Consider the following 17,989-nt stretch of genomic DNA (forward strand, 5'->3'; position numbering starts at 1 on the left):
ATTGAAGGGATTAATCTATATTATTGAAAATAAGAAAATGCTCTATCTCTAGAAACATAATTAAGAAATGACCTAGTATCTTGAGAACTATTGACATTTTTAAAGATATAAGCTCATCCCGATCTTATACTCACGGAGACCTTTCATTTGAGTACCCACATCAATTTTTCATATATTTTATATATTTATATATATGTATATATGAAAAATATATCAAAATCCATGTGGGTACTCAAATGAAAGCATTTGATCAGTGTATCATCGGGATGAGCTTATATCTTTAAAAATTTCAGTAGTTAAGAAAGTACAGTACAATTTATCATAATTAAGAAATGACCTTGTATCTTGAGAACTATTGACATTTTTAAAGATATAAGCTCACCCCGACCTTTCATTTGAGTACCTACATCAATTTTTCATATATTTTATATATTTATATATATGAATATATGAAAAATATATCAAAATCCATGTAGGTACTCAAATGAAAGCTTTTGATGAGTGTAACATCGGGATGAGCTTATATCTTTAAAAATGTCAATAGTTAAGAAAATACAGTGCAATTTAACATAATTAAGAAACGATCTTGTATCTGGAGAACTATTGACATTTTTAAAGATATAAGCTCATCTTGATGTTATACTCATCGAGACCTTTCATTTGAGTACCCACATCAATTTTTCATATTTTTATATATATTACATATATGTATATATGAAAAATATATCAAAATGCATGTGGGTACTCAAATGAAAGCTCTTGTTGAGTGTATCATCGGGGTGAGCTTATATCTTCAAAAACGTCAATAGCTAAGAAATTACAGTGCAATTTAACAAAATTCATTATTTAATAAAGCAAAATTCTATTTATTTATAGCTCACAAGTCACGGCAGTCACACAGTGACTGCAAGGTTGCTAGTAATTAATTAATTGAAAATTCTTCAAGACTGGAAGGGTGAAAAATAATAATAATTACCGCAATAAATCGAATAGAAACAGACTCCAAAGCATTAAGTGGCCAATCTTGGAACCAGTTGATAGACGTACAATTGACCAGTGCCGGAAACTGTCTGGCTCTCTTCCTCAAAGTAATTCCGACTGGCGAGAAACATAACACGCATTTGAGTTGCTTTCTTACGCGATCGATGAAGAATTTCCAGCAATTCTCTTTCGTGTCCATCAGCCCGGTGAGCTTCACCTGCAACAGATTGCCGTAATCAAAAGTCGTTTTATTTAGATCCAGATTCAGATTTGGGAGAATAAAAAAAAATCCCGGTTTTTCTAAAACACTCACCTCATTACGTACGGTATTTATTATTCTATCAACTTCATCGTCCGGAAAAAGCTCGACAATCTCGCCAGATGCCAGCATGTCATTAACGACGACTAAAAAATTTTCTTGCGCAACTTGCGAGTCTGACATAAGAAAAGTTATTCCGATACTTTTTAGCCCCGCTTTTAGATACAATTCCGCTAAATCTAATTTTAAATCGCTTATTGAATAGTTTTTTGTCAGCTGAACTTGAAAAACCTGTCAGAAAATTAATAATTATTATTAGATTTTAGATTTTAATATACATTTAAAAACCAATTAAATATCAACACTGCTAGGTGGTGTTAAAATAGGCGGAAGTAATTAAGCGACTTTGTATGTACCTCAAGTCCGGAAATAAAGGATGCTAAACGAGACAGAGATTGCTTCCCACTACCACCGACTCCTACTAACAATACACTGCCTCGCGGGGATTCTAGAAGACGGTTTATACGGCAAACATGATACATTGCATCTTCAAACATTACTAAATTCATCGCTGATACCTGAAATTATTACATTTTTTTTTTTTTTATTTAACAAACTTTTATTAAAACTTGAAAAATTTTTGGTAAATATTTAAAAGTGGGATCAACAATTTTCATTTTCATTTTTTTGAACGAAATTTCTATTTGATTTCATTGATATATATATATTTTTTTTTTTTGAAAAATACATAAAAAAATGAACAATTAAAAAAAAAGTTAATTATAATTTTAAGAAATTTTCAAAAAAATTTATAAAGTTTTTTTTTTTTAAATTGTTCGTTTTTTTATGATCTTTTCCAAAAAAAAAAAATTATATCAAAAAAATCAAAAAAAGATAAAATATAAATTTTATCCAAAAACATAGAAGCCAAAATTTTTTCCAACTTTGAAGGCAAAAAATCTATATCGAAAACTTTATTTTTTTCCTTCACGAAATTTTTCACTTTGAAAAAAATTTTATTTATATGAAATTACTTTTAATTTGGTTTAGAAAAAAAAACATTTTCTGCAAAATTTACTACAAAAATTATTGGATAATTTTTAAAAACTACTATTAAATTTCGTTTGTTTTGAGAAATCATAGGAAAGCTCTGATAAACCAATCACCAGAAGACTTGCAGGTATAACGAGTTATGGACTTGGGAAGTTTAGTTTCCAAGTAGCTAGTAGTCTAGTGGTTACGTCATTGGGTTACGAGTTTCCGTCAATTATCCAAAAATTCAATTTACAAATTGGTTGTTAGCTCAAAATTTTAATCACAATATGCTGGACCAATATTCCAGATTAATTTTACCAGTTAGTGTTTGATTATTATTTATGTTATGTTATCAAAATTACAGAGTTACTAAACTAAATTAATATAAATTACACGAGTTACTAAAATAAATTAATTTAAAGTTATTACCAATTCATTGTAATTAGTTAAAGCTTCGTCGAGTAGTTTTGACAGCTGAGACCATTCCTTAATCGGCATGTACTTGGGATCGCCCATACCTTCCGCGAAATGACAGTATATGAGCGGTTTTTCAAATACTAACGATTCATCAATGTCCTGAATTTTAAATAAATTAAAAATTATTGTATTTTTGTTCGTTTCATTACTATTTATATTGCACGCCTCATAAGCGAAGCGCCTCTACACTCGCCTTACAAAAATCAAGCGATTCCTTGAACTAAAATTGTTTCTATTTATTTTCTATCGCACTTGTAGAACAATATTTTACACATAAATGTCATGAAAAAACACTAGTTTCAACTTATGACATTTTTAAAAGACATTTTACTTTTTAAATAACTTTTGCGTATCACGCTTCTATAGAATATATCGGTTCCATGCCAAAAGGGCGTAGAAAAAAATTTTTTTTGCCATTCTTTTTAGAATCGCTCGAAACGTAAAGATCTGCAGAAAAAAAATTTTTGACGTACTAACGTCAAAAGGGCATATCTTAAGATGTACGCCCTTTTGGCTTTAGGAAATTATCGGTCTAAAGCCAAAAAGACGTATAAAAAAAATCAGGATTTTTCATAATTTCGAACAACAGTCTTCAAAATTGTCCGGAGAAAGTTTGTAAAAAAAAAAATTAGAAAAACGGTTGACCCTGAAGGCCATCCCTGCAACTTCCCGCTAATTCCATGCTTAGGCGCTTAAAATTGCGCCAATAACATTTTTGAGCTCTTCGAGCTTAAAAATACAATTTATGGGTTATTTTGAGCTCTCCGAGCTCAAAGAGATTGCTTTCCTATGCTTTTGAGCTCTTCGAGCTCAAAAGTCTGATAGAGATTTGATAAGACACTATTTTTTAAATTTTTAAACCGCAATAACTTTTGAATGAATAAATCTATTTTCACGCGGTTGACAGCATTCAACGCAGTTTTTCAAGCCTCATAAAGAAACTCAAATTTTAAATTGATCGCGCTAGGAATTTCGGAGTTATTCCGAAAAAACACTTTTTTCGGTTTTCTTTCGTTCACGATATCTCTCGAACGAATCAACCGATTTTGACCGGACTAGTGGCGATCGACGTGGTTTTTTGAGGGTAAGAGCTGATTAGTTTTTGGAATTGAGCCATCGAGCCGTTTAAAAGTTATTCCAAAAAAACCACATTTAAAAAAATTTTTTTTTTCAGTTTTTTGAAGATTTCTCAAAATCTATTGATTTGAATCGGTCCAAATAGTTTTCAAAATCTAAGTTTGGTCAAGCCTTTTTGAATGGCACCAACCGCGATGAAATCGGTCACGCCGTTCAAAAGTTATAAGCGGTTCACATACTTTCACACACACACACACACACACACACACACACACACACACACACACACACACACACACACACACACACACACACACACACACACACACACACACACACAGGCACCGTGACAACCTCGCGGGGATAGTCAGGGAAGCTTCCTGTGATCTTTAAACGTCGAGATCTGATGAAAACTCGATTTTTGCAAAATGGGGTGAAAACAATAACTTCCCGATTTTTGAAAATCTTCGATTTTCTTAGCGGGAAGTTAAAAATTTTGAAAAAGTCAACATTTTCGATAGTAGTAAATTTAAATTTTCATCATTTTAGACAGTCCAATGATTAAAGAAGCATAGGAATTAATATACTATTTTTCGCGTACTAAAATTTTATAATTTTTATAAATTTCCTTCTTATTCATTGCATAAAATTGTAGTAAAAATCCATAATATGTATATATAGAATGAAAAACATCTTATTATAAGTAAGAAATTATTAACTAATCGTTAAAAAATTTTTTGAGCTGAGTATAGCTGAATATAGATCTGATGAAAACTCTATTTTCAAAAAACGGGGTAAAACCAATAACTTTCCGCTTTTAGAAAATTTTTAATTTTCTTAACCGGAAGCTAAAAATTATACGCCCTTTTGGCTTTAGAAATTTTTTTTTCATTTTTAGGCTTAGAACATGTTTACAAAACGATTGGCACCAAAAAAAAAAAGTCTTACGCCTTTTTGGTTTTGTAAAGCCAAAAGGGCGTATAACTTTTATCCACCCTTTTGGCATTAGGCACGCGATATATCCAGAAGAAAATAAATAAAATAATTCTTACGATGATATTTTTCTTGAGCGCTTCATGCATGATAATTTCAAAGGCGTTCTTGTCCGTAAAATTAACTAACTTGTCGCAATACACACGGCTCGCTTCATGGACGTATAAACGAATAGCTTCTGTCGAGTTTGAAATTGTGTCACCATTGGCAAATAAGTAGCCCTGCAATTAAGTTACATATTATTGTTTGTCGCTCAACAACCCAACTCGAAACAACTAAACACAAAACTCGTGTCAAACAAAACAAAACTTGACTAATTAACTCATCAATAATGAAACTCCTAGTCTAGTATAACTTGGTTGACGCAAAACAGATTATAACTGAAACTCTACCTGAAATAAATTTGATAAGTCCCGTAAATTGAATATATAATGAAACTTTGTGGCCGTTGGTAGGAAACTGATGGTTATTTTTTCGTGGAGATACAGCGCTGTGTTTATCAACGGCTCTATCACTGAGTGTAGCTTATGGTCGATTTTTTGCGCCGGGTTTGAGAAGTGCTGCTCCAACACTTGGCTGTAAATTGTTACCAACGCTTGCTGACTTGGAAAACTACTCACAAAATCCTTTACAGTTATTAATTACTTCTTTTGTTTAAAGGGTTCATTATTTTATTAAATATACATATAAGTACCTGACTGCGAATACTGCAAAGTGCCTTTGTAACCGTGGGTCTATTGTAAAACTTCCTGCTGTTGGATTCATGCAAGATACATATTGTGTATTGTGAATGTCTTTTAGAGTTAATTTTACTCTATCGTACCTAAAAAAAAAATTTTTTTTTTCAAAAAAATAAATTAATATTCATAACAAAAAATTTTTATATTATTAAGAGAACAAGCAAAATTTTGTGGGCAGTATATTTGTGCGATAAAATGGGGTTTTATGGTTAAATTTGGTATCGTTGAGAAGGTCTTGACTTAAACTTGTGCCTTTTTTAAGGTTTCATTTCATTCTCACCGATAGTAAATTTATTTATTTATTAAGTACTTAGGCTGCATTCGAAAATAATTTATTTCTAGATACATAATTAAGAAATGACCCTGTATCTCGTGAACTGTTGACATTTTTAAAGATATAAGCTCACCCTGACATTACACTCATCAATACCTTTCATTTGAGTACCCACATCAATTCTTCATATATTTATATATATTATATATATGTATATATGAAAAGTATATGTCAAAATGCATGTGGGTACTCAAATGAAAGCTCTTGATGAGTGTAACATCGGGATGAGCTTATATATTTACGAAAATCAATAATTAAGACAGTACAGTGCAATTTAACATAATTAATAAACGACCTTGTATCTCGTGAACTATTGACATTTTTAAAGATATAAGCTCATCCCGACATCACACTCATCGAGACATTTCATTTAAGTACCCACAACAATTTTTCATATATTTTATATATTTATATATATGAATATATGAAAAATATATCAAAATGCATGTGGGTACTCAAATGAAAGATCTTGATGAGTGTAACGTCGGGATGAGCTTATATCTTTATCAATGTCAATAGTTAAGAAAGTATAGTGCAATTTAACAAAAGTCATTATTTAATAAAGCAAAATTTTATTTAATTGTAGTTCACAAGTAACAGCAGTCACATAGTGACTGCAAGGTTGATAGTTTAATTTATTTAATAATAAATTTAATAATAAAAATTATTTAATTGAAAAACGGTGTTTTTAAAAATAAAATGCAAAATTTTACCAATGATTGTAGTCAAGATGTTGCCTTATAAGAGTATGAGGTTGCACAGTTCCATAAGCATCAACTTCCGGCATATTCATATCATCAATGAAGTAAACCAATTGTTTGGTACCAGGCGGGCCATAATTACGGCCAGCCTTTTTTTCGAGGTACTTTTCAAGTACGCGCTGAAGCATTTCTGACCAGTTAAATTAATAATTTTAAGTACATAATAACAGGGCAGTAAAAATAATTAAAAAGATAATTATTACCAGAAGAAGTATAATAATTAAACGGAATATTAGCGACATTATAATTATCCGAAAGAGAAGACAGTTTGTCGGTAACAATAACACTTTTTCCTGAGCCAGCACTTCCTACCAACATAACTGGGGCTTTTTTCTTCATTAACATATCCATGAAAAAACGCAGACGTGCAGTTTCGCCGGTTGGAACTAAGGAAGACTTGAAGAAATAATAATAATTATTATAACTAAGCATACTCTTCATATTTTTTATTATCTATATTATTAAGAGAATAAGAAAAATTTTGTGTAAGTATTTAGGTAGCATTCGAAAATATTCTATCTCTAGATACATAATCAAGAAATGACCTTGTATCGCATGAACTATTGACAATTTTAAAGATATAAGTTCATCCTGATGTTACACTCATCGAAACCTTTCATTTGAGTACCCACATCATTATTTCATATATTTATATATATTATATATATGTATATATGAAAAATATATCAAAATGCATGTGGGTACTCAAATGAAAGCTCTTGATGAGTGTAACATCGGGATGAGCTTATATCTTGAAAACATCAATAGTTAAGAAAGTACAGTGCAATTTAACATAATTAAGAAACGACCTTGTATCTTCTGAAATATTGTCATTTTCAAAGATATAAGCTCATCCCGATGTTACACTCAGATCTTTCATTTGAGTACCACATCAATTTTTCATATATTATATATATATATATATATATATATATATATATATATAGCATATATATATATATATATATATTTATATATATTATATATATGTATATATGAAAAATATATCAAAATGCATGTGGGTACTCAAATGAAAGCTCTTGATGAGTGTAACATCGGGATGAGCTTATATCTTGAAAAATATCATAAATCGATAAAATACAATATAATTTCTCAATTATTGACATTTTTAAAGATATAAGCTCATTTTGATGATATACTCATCAAGACCTTTCATTTGAGTATCCACATCAATTTTTCATATATTTATATATATTATCTATATGTATATATGAAAAATATATCAAAATGCATGTGGGTACTCAAATGAAAGCTCTTGATGAGCGTAACATCAGGATGAGTTTATATCTTTAAAAATGTCAATAGTTAAGAAAGTACAGTGCAATTTAACAAAAGTAATTATTTAATAATGCAAAATTTTTTCTTATTTATAGTATTATTCATTTTTTAAAATTACTTGCAGAGGAATATCCATGTCCAGTTGAAATTTCCCGACTATATTCTTCCAGTGGACGAATTTTTTTGTCTCGTTGTCGATGTAGTAGTCAAAGACTGTTCCTTCAGACGGAAATTTAATTGTTTTGAACTCACTCAGCCACCACTTGCTGAATTCATTCCGCCAATCAATCAATTGGTCTTTAAAAAGCGTCGAACCGAAGGACCAGATGCAGGCAAACGCAAAGTACAATTCGTGCCATTCTTTTGGACACTCCGGTGGTAAATTTTCATTTATCATTAAACAATCCAATAAATTACACAGCATTTGTAGGTGACATATTTCTGGTATCGGTGTTATTTTTTTGAATTTTATTTTCGACACTTCCAGTAATGATGGTAAATATTTGTCAAATAGAATCATTAAATTAGCGCGCTCTGAATTGTTCCGTGTTTCTATCCAGCTTATGATAAATCTGTAATTAATCATTCATTTAATTATTTCCAGTAATTAAATTTAGTGTGTAAATAAATTGAAATAAAAATAAAAATAAATATTCTTACGGGTTAGAGCCCAAGTCCTGCGGATTTATGTACAAAATCCCAGCTCTTGAAACAGTAGCAGGAGTAGCAGTACGTAAATTTGATATTTCAAATAATAATCGCATTGATTTAGTCAATGCGATACGCTCATTACTCGCCAACGTTAATACTTTGTTGTCGTCCATCACGGTATTAAGCGATTCAATCCACATCGGATCAATATCACCGTCGAATATAATCCATTTTGGTCCATTACCGGACATATTTGCCTGATCGCGCATTAGTATTGATAACAAACTGTAATCATAATTCAAGGGTTCATTTAAACGCTTAATATCTAGGAACATACATTAATGCCCTACTTTGATTTTCAGTTGCAATTGGTAATTTGTAATTATAATTGTAATTGGTAGCATTCCCATTATTTTATAATAATTATTTATCTATTAAGCTAACTCAATTATTTATCATTTTATTTCAAACCGCTAAATTATTCGATTCTTCATTTTAATAACCAGAAAATTATTACAAAATTAACTTTTTTCATTTCATGTAATTAACTGATTTATTTATTCAATCAGCTTAATGGTTTTTTAATATATTTATTAATTTAAAATTTATTTATAAATTTTAAAGCTAATTTATGCTATTAAAAATTTGATTTTTAGTTAGAAAATAAATAATGATCGGAAATTAACAGACGTAGAATAATTTTTAGGTTTTTTTCTGAGTAAAAAAACAATTACAAAAAAATTACAAAAAAATTCCACATGCAGAAGATTTTAAAAACTTTAATTGCAATTTTTTAAAAATATTTGGTAATTATTTAAAAGTGAGGTCCACCATTTTAATTTTTATTTTTTTGAATGAAATTTTTATTTAATTTTATTGATATATTTTTTTAAAAATACATAAAAGAAATGAACAATTAAAAAAAAAAAGTTGATAATCACAATTTTAACAAATTTTACAAATTATCAAAAAAATTTATAAATTTTTTAGAAAATTGTGATATTCAACTTTTTTTTTTTAATTATTCGTTTTTTTATGTACTTTTCAAAAAAAAAAATATATATATCAAAAATATCAAAAAAAAAGGTAAAATATAAATTTTATCCAAAAACATTAAAGCCAATTTTTTTTTTCAACTTTTAAAGGCAAAAAAGCTATCGAAATATTAATTTTTGGATATTTTCGATATCACCACCATAAACCCGCCTTAAAAACAAGCAGAATAAAAATAAAATTGAAAAATGTTAATTTTTCACCAAGATATCGCTAAAAATACGTTTGATCCCACTTGTAAATAATTACCGAATAATTTTTTTGTTTTTTCTTATTAAAAAAAATTCCATATTAAGAAAATTTGAAAAACTTTAAGTGCAATTTCTTAAAGATATTTTTTAATCGTTATTTAATTAATAAAAAGGAATTAAAATATTAATTTATTAAAAAATTATTACTAAAATTAATTTATACATACCCGTCTTTCCATTCTCTTGTTGCGGGATTAATAATTCCAAAAAGTTCGTCATTAGACACAGCTTTTGGATTTAGATCATTGTAACAAGGTTTAAGTTTCTGGTTAACATAAGTGCGATAGAGAGATTTCCAAACTTGAGTTTTTCCTGTACCAGCCATTCCAACAATAAACACTGAGTGACGAACATTAAGAAGTTCTTCAAGTTGTACTATCTGTAAATTAAAAAATATCGATTAGCTTACTAATTTATGATATTCATAATAATAATTGATGGTTACCTTCAGGATAAATCCGTCCTCTGGTTGCATTTTAAGATCAAGAGCAGCTTGACGCACAGTTTTTTCAAACTGGATATCGCGTTTACGCGGAACATTGAGCGCCGGAAATAAATCGCCGATCAGACCCATGAATACCGGTATATCATCGGTAACTATTTTTGGAGTGTTAAAGTCACGTAGAGCTCTCATTAAAACTTGATCTTCTGGACGCTGACGATCGTCACGTTTTAGCTTGCCCGCGACAACCAGAACTGATTTAATTGCACGAAGACCCCAATCGTAGTGATCCTGCTTTGACAGTAATTCTCGACAAAGCGAATACAGAGTTATAAACTTCCTGGCTAATAGACGAGCTTTTTGAAACCCTTCAGCTACTAACATTATTTCGCAAATTAAATCGAAGTCTGGAACTACCATTGCACAGGGTCTGAAAATAATTATTTTATTTTAAAGAATTGCTTACAATTATTTATAAATTTAATATAATAATTATTAACTATTAATAAAATCAAATAAAATAATATTTTTTTTTATTTAAAAAAAAAATTACTTTGATAAATTTTTAAAATTTCTAAATGCGGAATTTTTTTTAATTTCATTATTAAAAATTTAATATTACAATTATAAATAATAATTTTTAAATTAAAGCATTCTTTATTTGTTTTTTTTTTTAAATAATAATTATTAAGTATTAATATAAACAAATTAAATAATAATTTTTTTTATTTAAAAAAAAATTACTTTGATAAATTTTTTAAATTTCTAAATGTGAAATTTTTTTGAATTTAAATTAATTTAATTTAATTTTTTAAAATTTAATTTGTAAAAATTTAATATTACAATTATAAATAATAATTTTTTTTATTAAAAAAAAAAAAAAAATAAAAATTACTTTAATAAATTTTTAAAATTTTTAAATGTGGAATTTTTTAAAATTTAATTTGTAAAAATTTAATATTACAATTATAAATAACAATTTTTAAATTAAACTATTCTTTATTGGTTTTTTATTTTAAAAAATTAAAAAAAAATTTTTTCAAATTAAATTGAAAAAGAATTTTGATAAGGTAGAAAAAATTCAAAGTTTAAATTCTGCGCCGATGCGCGCGCAGCTTTTACGCGACCAATCAATTCAAATCTCGCCGCACCCTAAACCACTCCAGCGTCTACTGCGCAGTTTTCCGTTAGCGAAACCAGATCAAGTCAGAACTCGAAAATTGTTGCATCAAAAATGCGCACTCATGCATGAATTATCAAAATTAATTAATTTAATCACGTAATTATGTCAAAAATATGTTACTATTAGGAATATTTAGTCTTAGATGATACGTAGAGAGTATAATAAGGGCCAGTTAAGTAAAAATAGATGTAGAAATATTAAATACGAATATCAGTGTCTCGGGACGTAATTCGCTAAACAAAATGTCGGAATTGTTAATAATTTTAGCTCGTGATTTTTTAATAATTTCGCTTAGAAAAAAATAAATGATAGTAAAGTTAGCAGTCATTAGAGAATTTTTTAATTTTTTTTCATAAATTTGCTCCAGAAAATAATTTTTAAAAAATTGCATTTTTCATTTTTTTAAATTTCTCCATCCCAATTTTTTTTCTTATTTTTTTCGCCATAATTTATTAGTTAAAAAAAAATTCTAAAAATGATTTAATACCTGCTAAATTTATTTTCATAAAAAATAACTATTTTTTATTAGTGTTGAAATTAATTTAATTTTTAGAGTCAGTGACCGGGTTTGTGTGAAAGTAATAAAATTTTTTTTGCTGATCTTTCTTGAGCGACTTTGGTGAGTGATTTTTGATTAATTTTTTTTTATGCTTGTTATTATTATTAACTGTTTCTTTATAATTATAAATAAATAATTCTGAAATTCGCAAACAATCAACTATTTTTTAGATATTTATAACAATTGAATCACCACGAATAAAATTTATATAATACTAAAGTTAGCCGACATTTTTAATTTTCTTTTTATTAATTAAATTAGAATAAAAAAATATTTTAAAAAATTGCACTTACAGTTTTTGAAGTTTTTTACAAGTGAACATTTTTTTTTATTTTTTTGTAATCATTTTTTCAATTAAAAAAAAATTCTAAAAATTTTTATTGAAAAAATGACTACAAAAAAAAAAGAAAAAAATTTTCATTTGTAAAAAAACTTTAAAAATTGTAAATCCAATTTTTAAAAAATATTTTTTTGTTCTAATTTAATTATTAAAAAAAAAATCCAAAAATAAAAAACGTCGGCTAACTTTAATATCATCTTAATTTTCATAAATTTATTAATAAAAATTCAAAAAAATTACTAAAGCTAATTTTTAAAAATATTTATTTCTTATTACAATTGATTTGTTATAAAAATTTTAAAAATTATCAAAAGTTTGCTAATTTTAGCATTAAAATTAAAAGAAGAATTTTATAAAAAAAAAAATAAATTTTAATATTTTTAATAATTATTAAATTATTTATATTTTTTAAAATGTTAAAATATTAAAAAATACTGAGCCAACATTTATCAAGATACAATTTTTACCTCTCGGTAGTTTTATTTAAAAAAAAATAAAAAAAAATTTATATATAAATACCTGAACAACGTTTTCAAATTCTCCGGTAATTCAGTCCGTCCAGCGTACCCAGGATTCATGGTGATGAACATCCCAACAGTATTTATCAGATTGAGCTCTTCTCCAAAAAACATAAATTTTTTTCTCCTGCTCTTGACGCCATCCAAAACACATTTAACCTGAACAGCGACCACAGAGAGTACCTCGACAGATATCCGATTAAATTCATCAAAGCATCCCCATGCTCCAGTTTGCGCGAGTCCTTTATAAATATTTCCACACGACTGTTGATGAATAAATGTACACAAGTTGTAAATTATCAATTACATCACCGGGTATTTTATCACAGAGGATGAAGAATACAATTATAATTAACTTTATAATCCAGTTGTTCAGAGCAATTAAAAACATAGACCATTTGACCCAGCGCGCGACCTAAATCCTTGGTTGTTTCGGTTTTGCCAGTTCCCGCGGGACCAGCAGGAGCACCACCCATCACTAAATGCAGCGATTGTGTCAGTGTTATATAACAACGGTCTGTCAATGGAGTTATAACCAAGCGTGGAACGTTTCCTAGGTACTCGTACCCATATGCGAAATTTGCATCGCAGATATTAACAAAACAATCACCGATCCCATCATCCCACCTGCACAAAAAATATACATTTATACATTCTAGGGTGTATTAAAAAAAACCGAAACTTTTTTTTATTCCAAAATAAAAAACCGGCAAAAATTTGAATCATCAATATTCATGGTAAATATTTACAAGTAAGGTCAACCATTTTAATTTTCTTTTTTTTGAACGAAGTTTCTATTTGATTCTATTGATATATTTTTTTTTTAATCCATAGAAAAATAAACAATTTAAAAAAAAAAATTGACTCACAATTTTAACAAATTTTCAAAAAAATTTATAAATTTTTTAGAAAATTGTGATACTCAACTTTTTTTTTAAATTGTTCATTTTTTTATGTTCCTTTCAAAAAAATATATATCAAAAACATCAAAAAAGATAAAATAGAAATTTTATCCAAAAACATGAGAGCCAAAATTTTTCCTAAATTTTGAAGGCAAAAAAGCTATCGAAATCTTTATTTTTTTTTTCTTTCACGACATTTTTTATCACAAATTCGCTGTAAAAACAAATAGAATAAAAAAAAATTTGAAAATGTTAACTTTTTACTCAGTTATGGCCCAAAATGGTGTTGACCCCACTTGTAAATAATTACCATATTTATATCTAGAGGTCGCGAAGTAAAATTCTCCACTTTGCAAAATATTGATGATAATAAATCATAACAAATAACTGACCTGTGTCGTAACTGGGACTGCCATTGAAAATTGGACGAGTTTTCAGCTCTAGTTGTTATTAATTTCCCCACAACATCTCTGGCATGTACGTCAATTGTGCAGATAGTCATTATTTTCTGGCGTTCATTATCGGTCAGTTCACCACACAGAATTGTTATGAGTGTATTCAATTGATTTATTTGCTTTTTTTGATAGTCCTTCAGCGCGCTTTCAAATCCTTCTTCCAGCCGGGCAAACGCCATGTTCACCTCCGCGGTCCACCAGATCTGAGTCCCGCAAAGCGCAGGTTGAGCTGGATAGTCCAGAATCCACTGCTCTCTAGGTTTGTCATCGTAGGATCTCACTGCCTGGTTGAAGTGGTGCCTGACGGTCTTCTGCATGCTCTCGGTCAACCGGTTCAGCCAGACTTCGACTACTCCGCTACAGTCGCACACTCCGTGGATCTCCATTTCTTCGCCGTCCTTTGCTATCAGGGAAAAAGCTAGTTTCGTTGGCTTTCCTGAGTCGAGCTTCCATTTTAGGTTTGATATTGAATCGTAGAGCTTTGATAGATGTTTGCATACAAGCTCTGGATTATTTCCTGTTTAATTTGAGAAAATTATAATCAAATCTCTTATTTTTTATTTTTAATTAAATTTATCAATACTTTTATTGAATTAAAATTTTTGGCTTTGTGATTTTTTGATGTTTTTATTTATATTAAATATAATTTTAAATATGCGACAAATTAAATTTAAAAAATGATGACACTAAAGTTGACAGACATTAGACATTTTTTTTAAATTTTTTAGCAATAAAACTATTATAAAAAAAATCTAATAAAAAAATTCCACATGTGAAAATTAAAAAAAATTCTTGGTGAAAATTTTTAGAAGCATTTTTTTATTGCTATTGATTTGTTATAAAAATCAAAAAAATTTAAAGATGATGTCATGAAGACTCTTTTGTCTTCCTGAATAATTTATTATATAACTTCATTATTATTTTTAGTCTCGAGAAAAATATATGAAAAATTTATAAAAAATGACCCACTTATTTAGCTAAAAATTAAAATAACTCTTAACTCACTTAATAATTGCTCGGAAAATTTTTTTAAACATTCATAAAAAATAAGATAAATTATTTTTAAATTTAATACAGCAGAAGCTTGAGCTAAATGCTCTGTAATCAATATTTCCTTGCCGTAAATAATATTTATAGTTAAAGCTAATAAAAAATATGATATTGGTATCATTTTATAGTTAGCAAAGTACTTAAATATTTACCATTGCTAAGAATATCAAGTAGATCTGCAGAAGATATAAAATAGAACCGAGGATACGCCAAACGCTTCATCTCTAAATAGTTAAACAACGCCTTTTCACAAATATTCAATTGGACTTGCAATTCTTCGAGTCGCTCTAATAACTTCGGTTTATTTGTAGCCTTAACTATATTAAGATTCGCTAGCATCTCTTTGAGTAATTCCTTTAATACAATAAGCAATTTAAGCAACACCTTAAAATATCTTTAATTTTCAATATTTAATAATACTCCAAAAATTACCTTAAAATCTCGGTCAATTGCTTCAAAACGTTTGGTATCTTCCGGTAATTGTTTTCGTATATCCTCTGAATCTATAAATATACTTTCGAGGTGGATCCAAGCTCTTTGAACGTCGAACCAGATATTGATAATAGCATCAGCGTTGCTCAATTTCTTTCGCCAATCATTTACTATATCAACAAAGTAGCCAATTGATTTGGAGCTCATCATGTTTTGTAATTGAACCTGATAATGAAAATTTGAATTAGTTAAATTAAAACTTGCTAATAAATCTTAATAATTATCTATATTAATAAAAGAATAAGAAAAATTTTGTCTCCAGGATAGTCATATGATAAAATCAGTTTTGTTAGTGAAATTTAGTGTCATAGCAAAGGTCTTGACTTGAATCTTGAGAACTATTGACAATTTTAAAGATATAAGCTCATCCTGACATTACATTCATTGAGACTTTTCATTTGAGTACCTACATCAATTTTTCATATATTTATATATATTATATATATGTAAATATGAAAAATATATCAAAATGCATGTGGGTATTCAAATGAAAGCTCTTAATGAGTTTATCATCGGGATGAGTTTATATCTTTAAAAATCTTAATAGTTAAGAAAGTACAGTGCAATTTAACATAATTAAGAAACGACCTCGTATCTTGTGAACTATTGACAATTTTTAAGATATAAGCTCACTTCGACATTACACTCATCGAGACCTTTCATTTGAGTACCCACATCAATTTTTCATATATTTATATATATTATATTATATTATATATATGTATATATGAAAAATATATCAAAATGCATGTGGGTACTTAAATGAAAGCTCTTGACAAGCATATCATCGGGATGAGCATATATCTTCAAAAACGTCAATATTTAAGAAAATACAGTCCAATTTAACATAATCCAGAAATGACCTTGTATTTTAAAAACTATTGACATTTTTAAAGATATAAGCTCACCCCGACATTATACTTATCGAGACCTTTCATTTAAGTACCCACATCAATTTTTCATATATTTTATATATTGATATAAATAAATATATGAAAAATATATCAAAATACATGCGGGTATTCAAATGAAAGCTCTTGATGAGTGTATCGTCGGGATGAGCTTATATCTTAAAAAACGTCAATATTTAAGAAAGTACAGTGCAGTTTAACAAAAGTCATTATTTAATAAAGCAAAATTTTAATTTTTTTTAATTCACAAGTCACGGCAGTTACATAGTGACTGCAAGATTGCTAGTAAACAAAAAAAAATAAAATACCTGATGGTCTTCCAAAATTTCAATAGTCTCCTCACTAATTTTCAAAGTATTTAATTTAGTTCTTTCATGAATTTCTTTATCAAATTCCAAATTAACCCAAGTATTAGTCAATTCTTTGATCATTTTTTCCATAGCCATTTCTTTGACAGCTTTATCAACCATATTTTTAACTTCCTCTTCATATTTATGAAGTTCCAATTTTAGCAAATCCTCCAGAGTTGTTTTGTCGCTCATAGTAAATTTAACCTGTCAAGCATTAAGTAAGTTAAAGTCTTAATGTACAATAATTCTCAATTGAGCCCAAACTATAAATAAGATTTATAATAAAATTACCCGAGTTTCCGCCATTAATTCCTGCCAGTGACGATCGCGAATCGCGGGATTCTGTAGCTCCGAGACAGCTCTCAATGATGACATCATATTTTTAACCTGAGCTTCAATGTACGTAAATAATTTCCAGCTCTTGCATTCCTTATCCAGCACTTAAATAATTTATTAAATTAGCTTGCTAGTCTATTAACTTAATTAAAATTCAATCAAATAAAGACACTTACGTCTCAGTTCACGGATAAATTTTTTACACTCGAGATCCATCGCCTCGACGTCTATTCTCTTCCAGGTCGTAGTGTTCCACTCGTCTAAGCTACTCGTTATCACGATAACATAATCCCAGAGGCATTTCAATAATCTCAGCTCCCGTCTCAGCTGGTTTATTTCCTTGTAATCTTGAACCTGCAGCTCGTGTATTGCGGCTGAAGCTTTCAGTGTTTCTAACTCCGACTCCAGTTCATTAACCTCCCAGTTTATTTTGTCCAAATTTTCGTAAACATTCTCACAATCTGGCCTATAAATTTTTTATTATTTATTATTAATTGATAATTATCAATTATTAATTATAATTGTAAACTGTAGTGGTTT

The 17,989-nt window shown here is 28.4% G+C and overlaps 1 protein-coding gene across 1 annotated transcript in view; it reads right to left on the reverse strand.

Moving 5' to 3' along the window:
- The window catches only part of LOC123259100 (dynein beta chain, ciliary-like), a 44,381-nt gene that overhangs the window by 15,805 nt on the left and 10,587 nt on the right, over window positions 1–17,989 (reverse strand). The window contains exons 21-41 of the mRNA XM_044719367.1: window positions 17,626–17,915; window positions 17,405–17,553; window positions 17,072–17,317; window positions 15,793–16,017; window positions 15,513–15,714; window positions 14,248–14,827; window positions 13,310–13,580; window positions 12,955–13,217; window positions 10,357–10,783; window positions 10,079–10,290; window positions 8,617–8,892; window positions 8,075–8,528; window positions 6,861–7,053; window positions 6,610–6,787; window positions 5,517–5,645; window positions 5,215–5,434; window positions 4,882–5,043; window positions 2,705–2,851; window positions 1,657–1,818; window positions 1,295–1,531; window positions 977–1,198 (exon numbers count right to left, since the gene is read on the reverse strand). Of these exons, the coding sequence (XP_044575302.1) occupies window positions 977–1,198; window positions 1,295–1,531; window positions 1,657–1,818; window positions 2,705–2,851; window positions 4,882–5,043; window positions 5,215–5,434; window positions 5,517–5,645; window positions 6,610–6,787; window positions 6,861–7,053; window positions 8,075–8,528; window positions 8,617–8,892; window positions 10,079–10,290; window positions 10,357–10,783; window positions 12,955–13,217; window positions 13,310–13,580; window positions 14,248–14,827; window positions 15,513–15,714; window positions 15,793–16,017; window positions 17,072–17,317; window positions 17,405–17,553; window positions 17,626–17,915 (5,245 nt within the window). The remainder of the gene's footprint in view (window positions 1–976; window positions 1,199–1,294; window positions 1,532–1,656; window positions 1,819–2,704; window positions 2,852–4,881; window positions 5,044–5,214; window positions 5,435–5,516; window positions 5,646–6,609; window positions 6,788–6,860; window positions 7,054–8,074; window positions 8,529–8,616; window positions 8,893–10,078; window positions 10,291–10,356; window positions 10,784–12,954; window positions 13,218–13,309; window positions 13,581–14,247; window positions 14,828–15,512; window positions 15,715–15,792; window positions 16,018–17,071; window positions 17,318–17,404; window positions 17,554–17,625; window positions 17,916–17,989) is intronic.

This window comes from Cotesia glomerata, linkage group LG2 (assembly GCF_020080835.1).
Source record: "Cotesia glomerata isolate CgM1 linkage group LG2, MPM_Cglom_v2.3, whole genome shotgun sequence".
NCBI lineage: Eukaryota > Metazoa > Arthropoda > Insecta > Hymenoptera > Braconidae > Cotesia > Cotesia glomerata.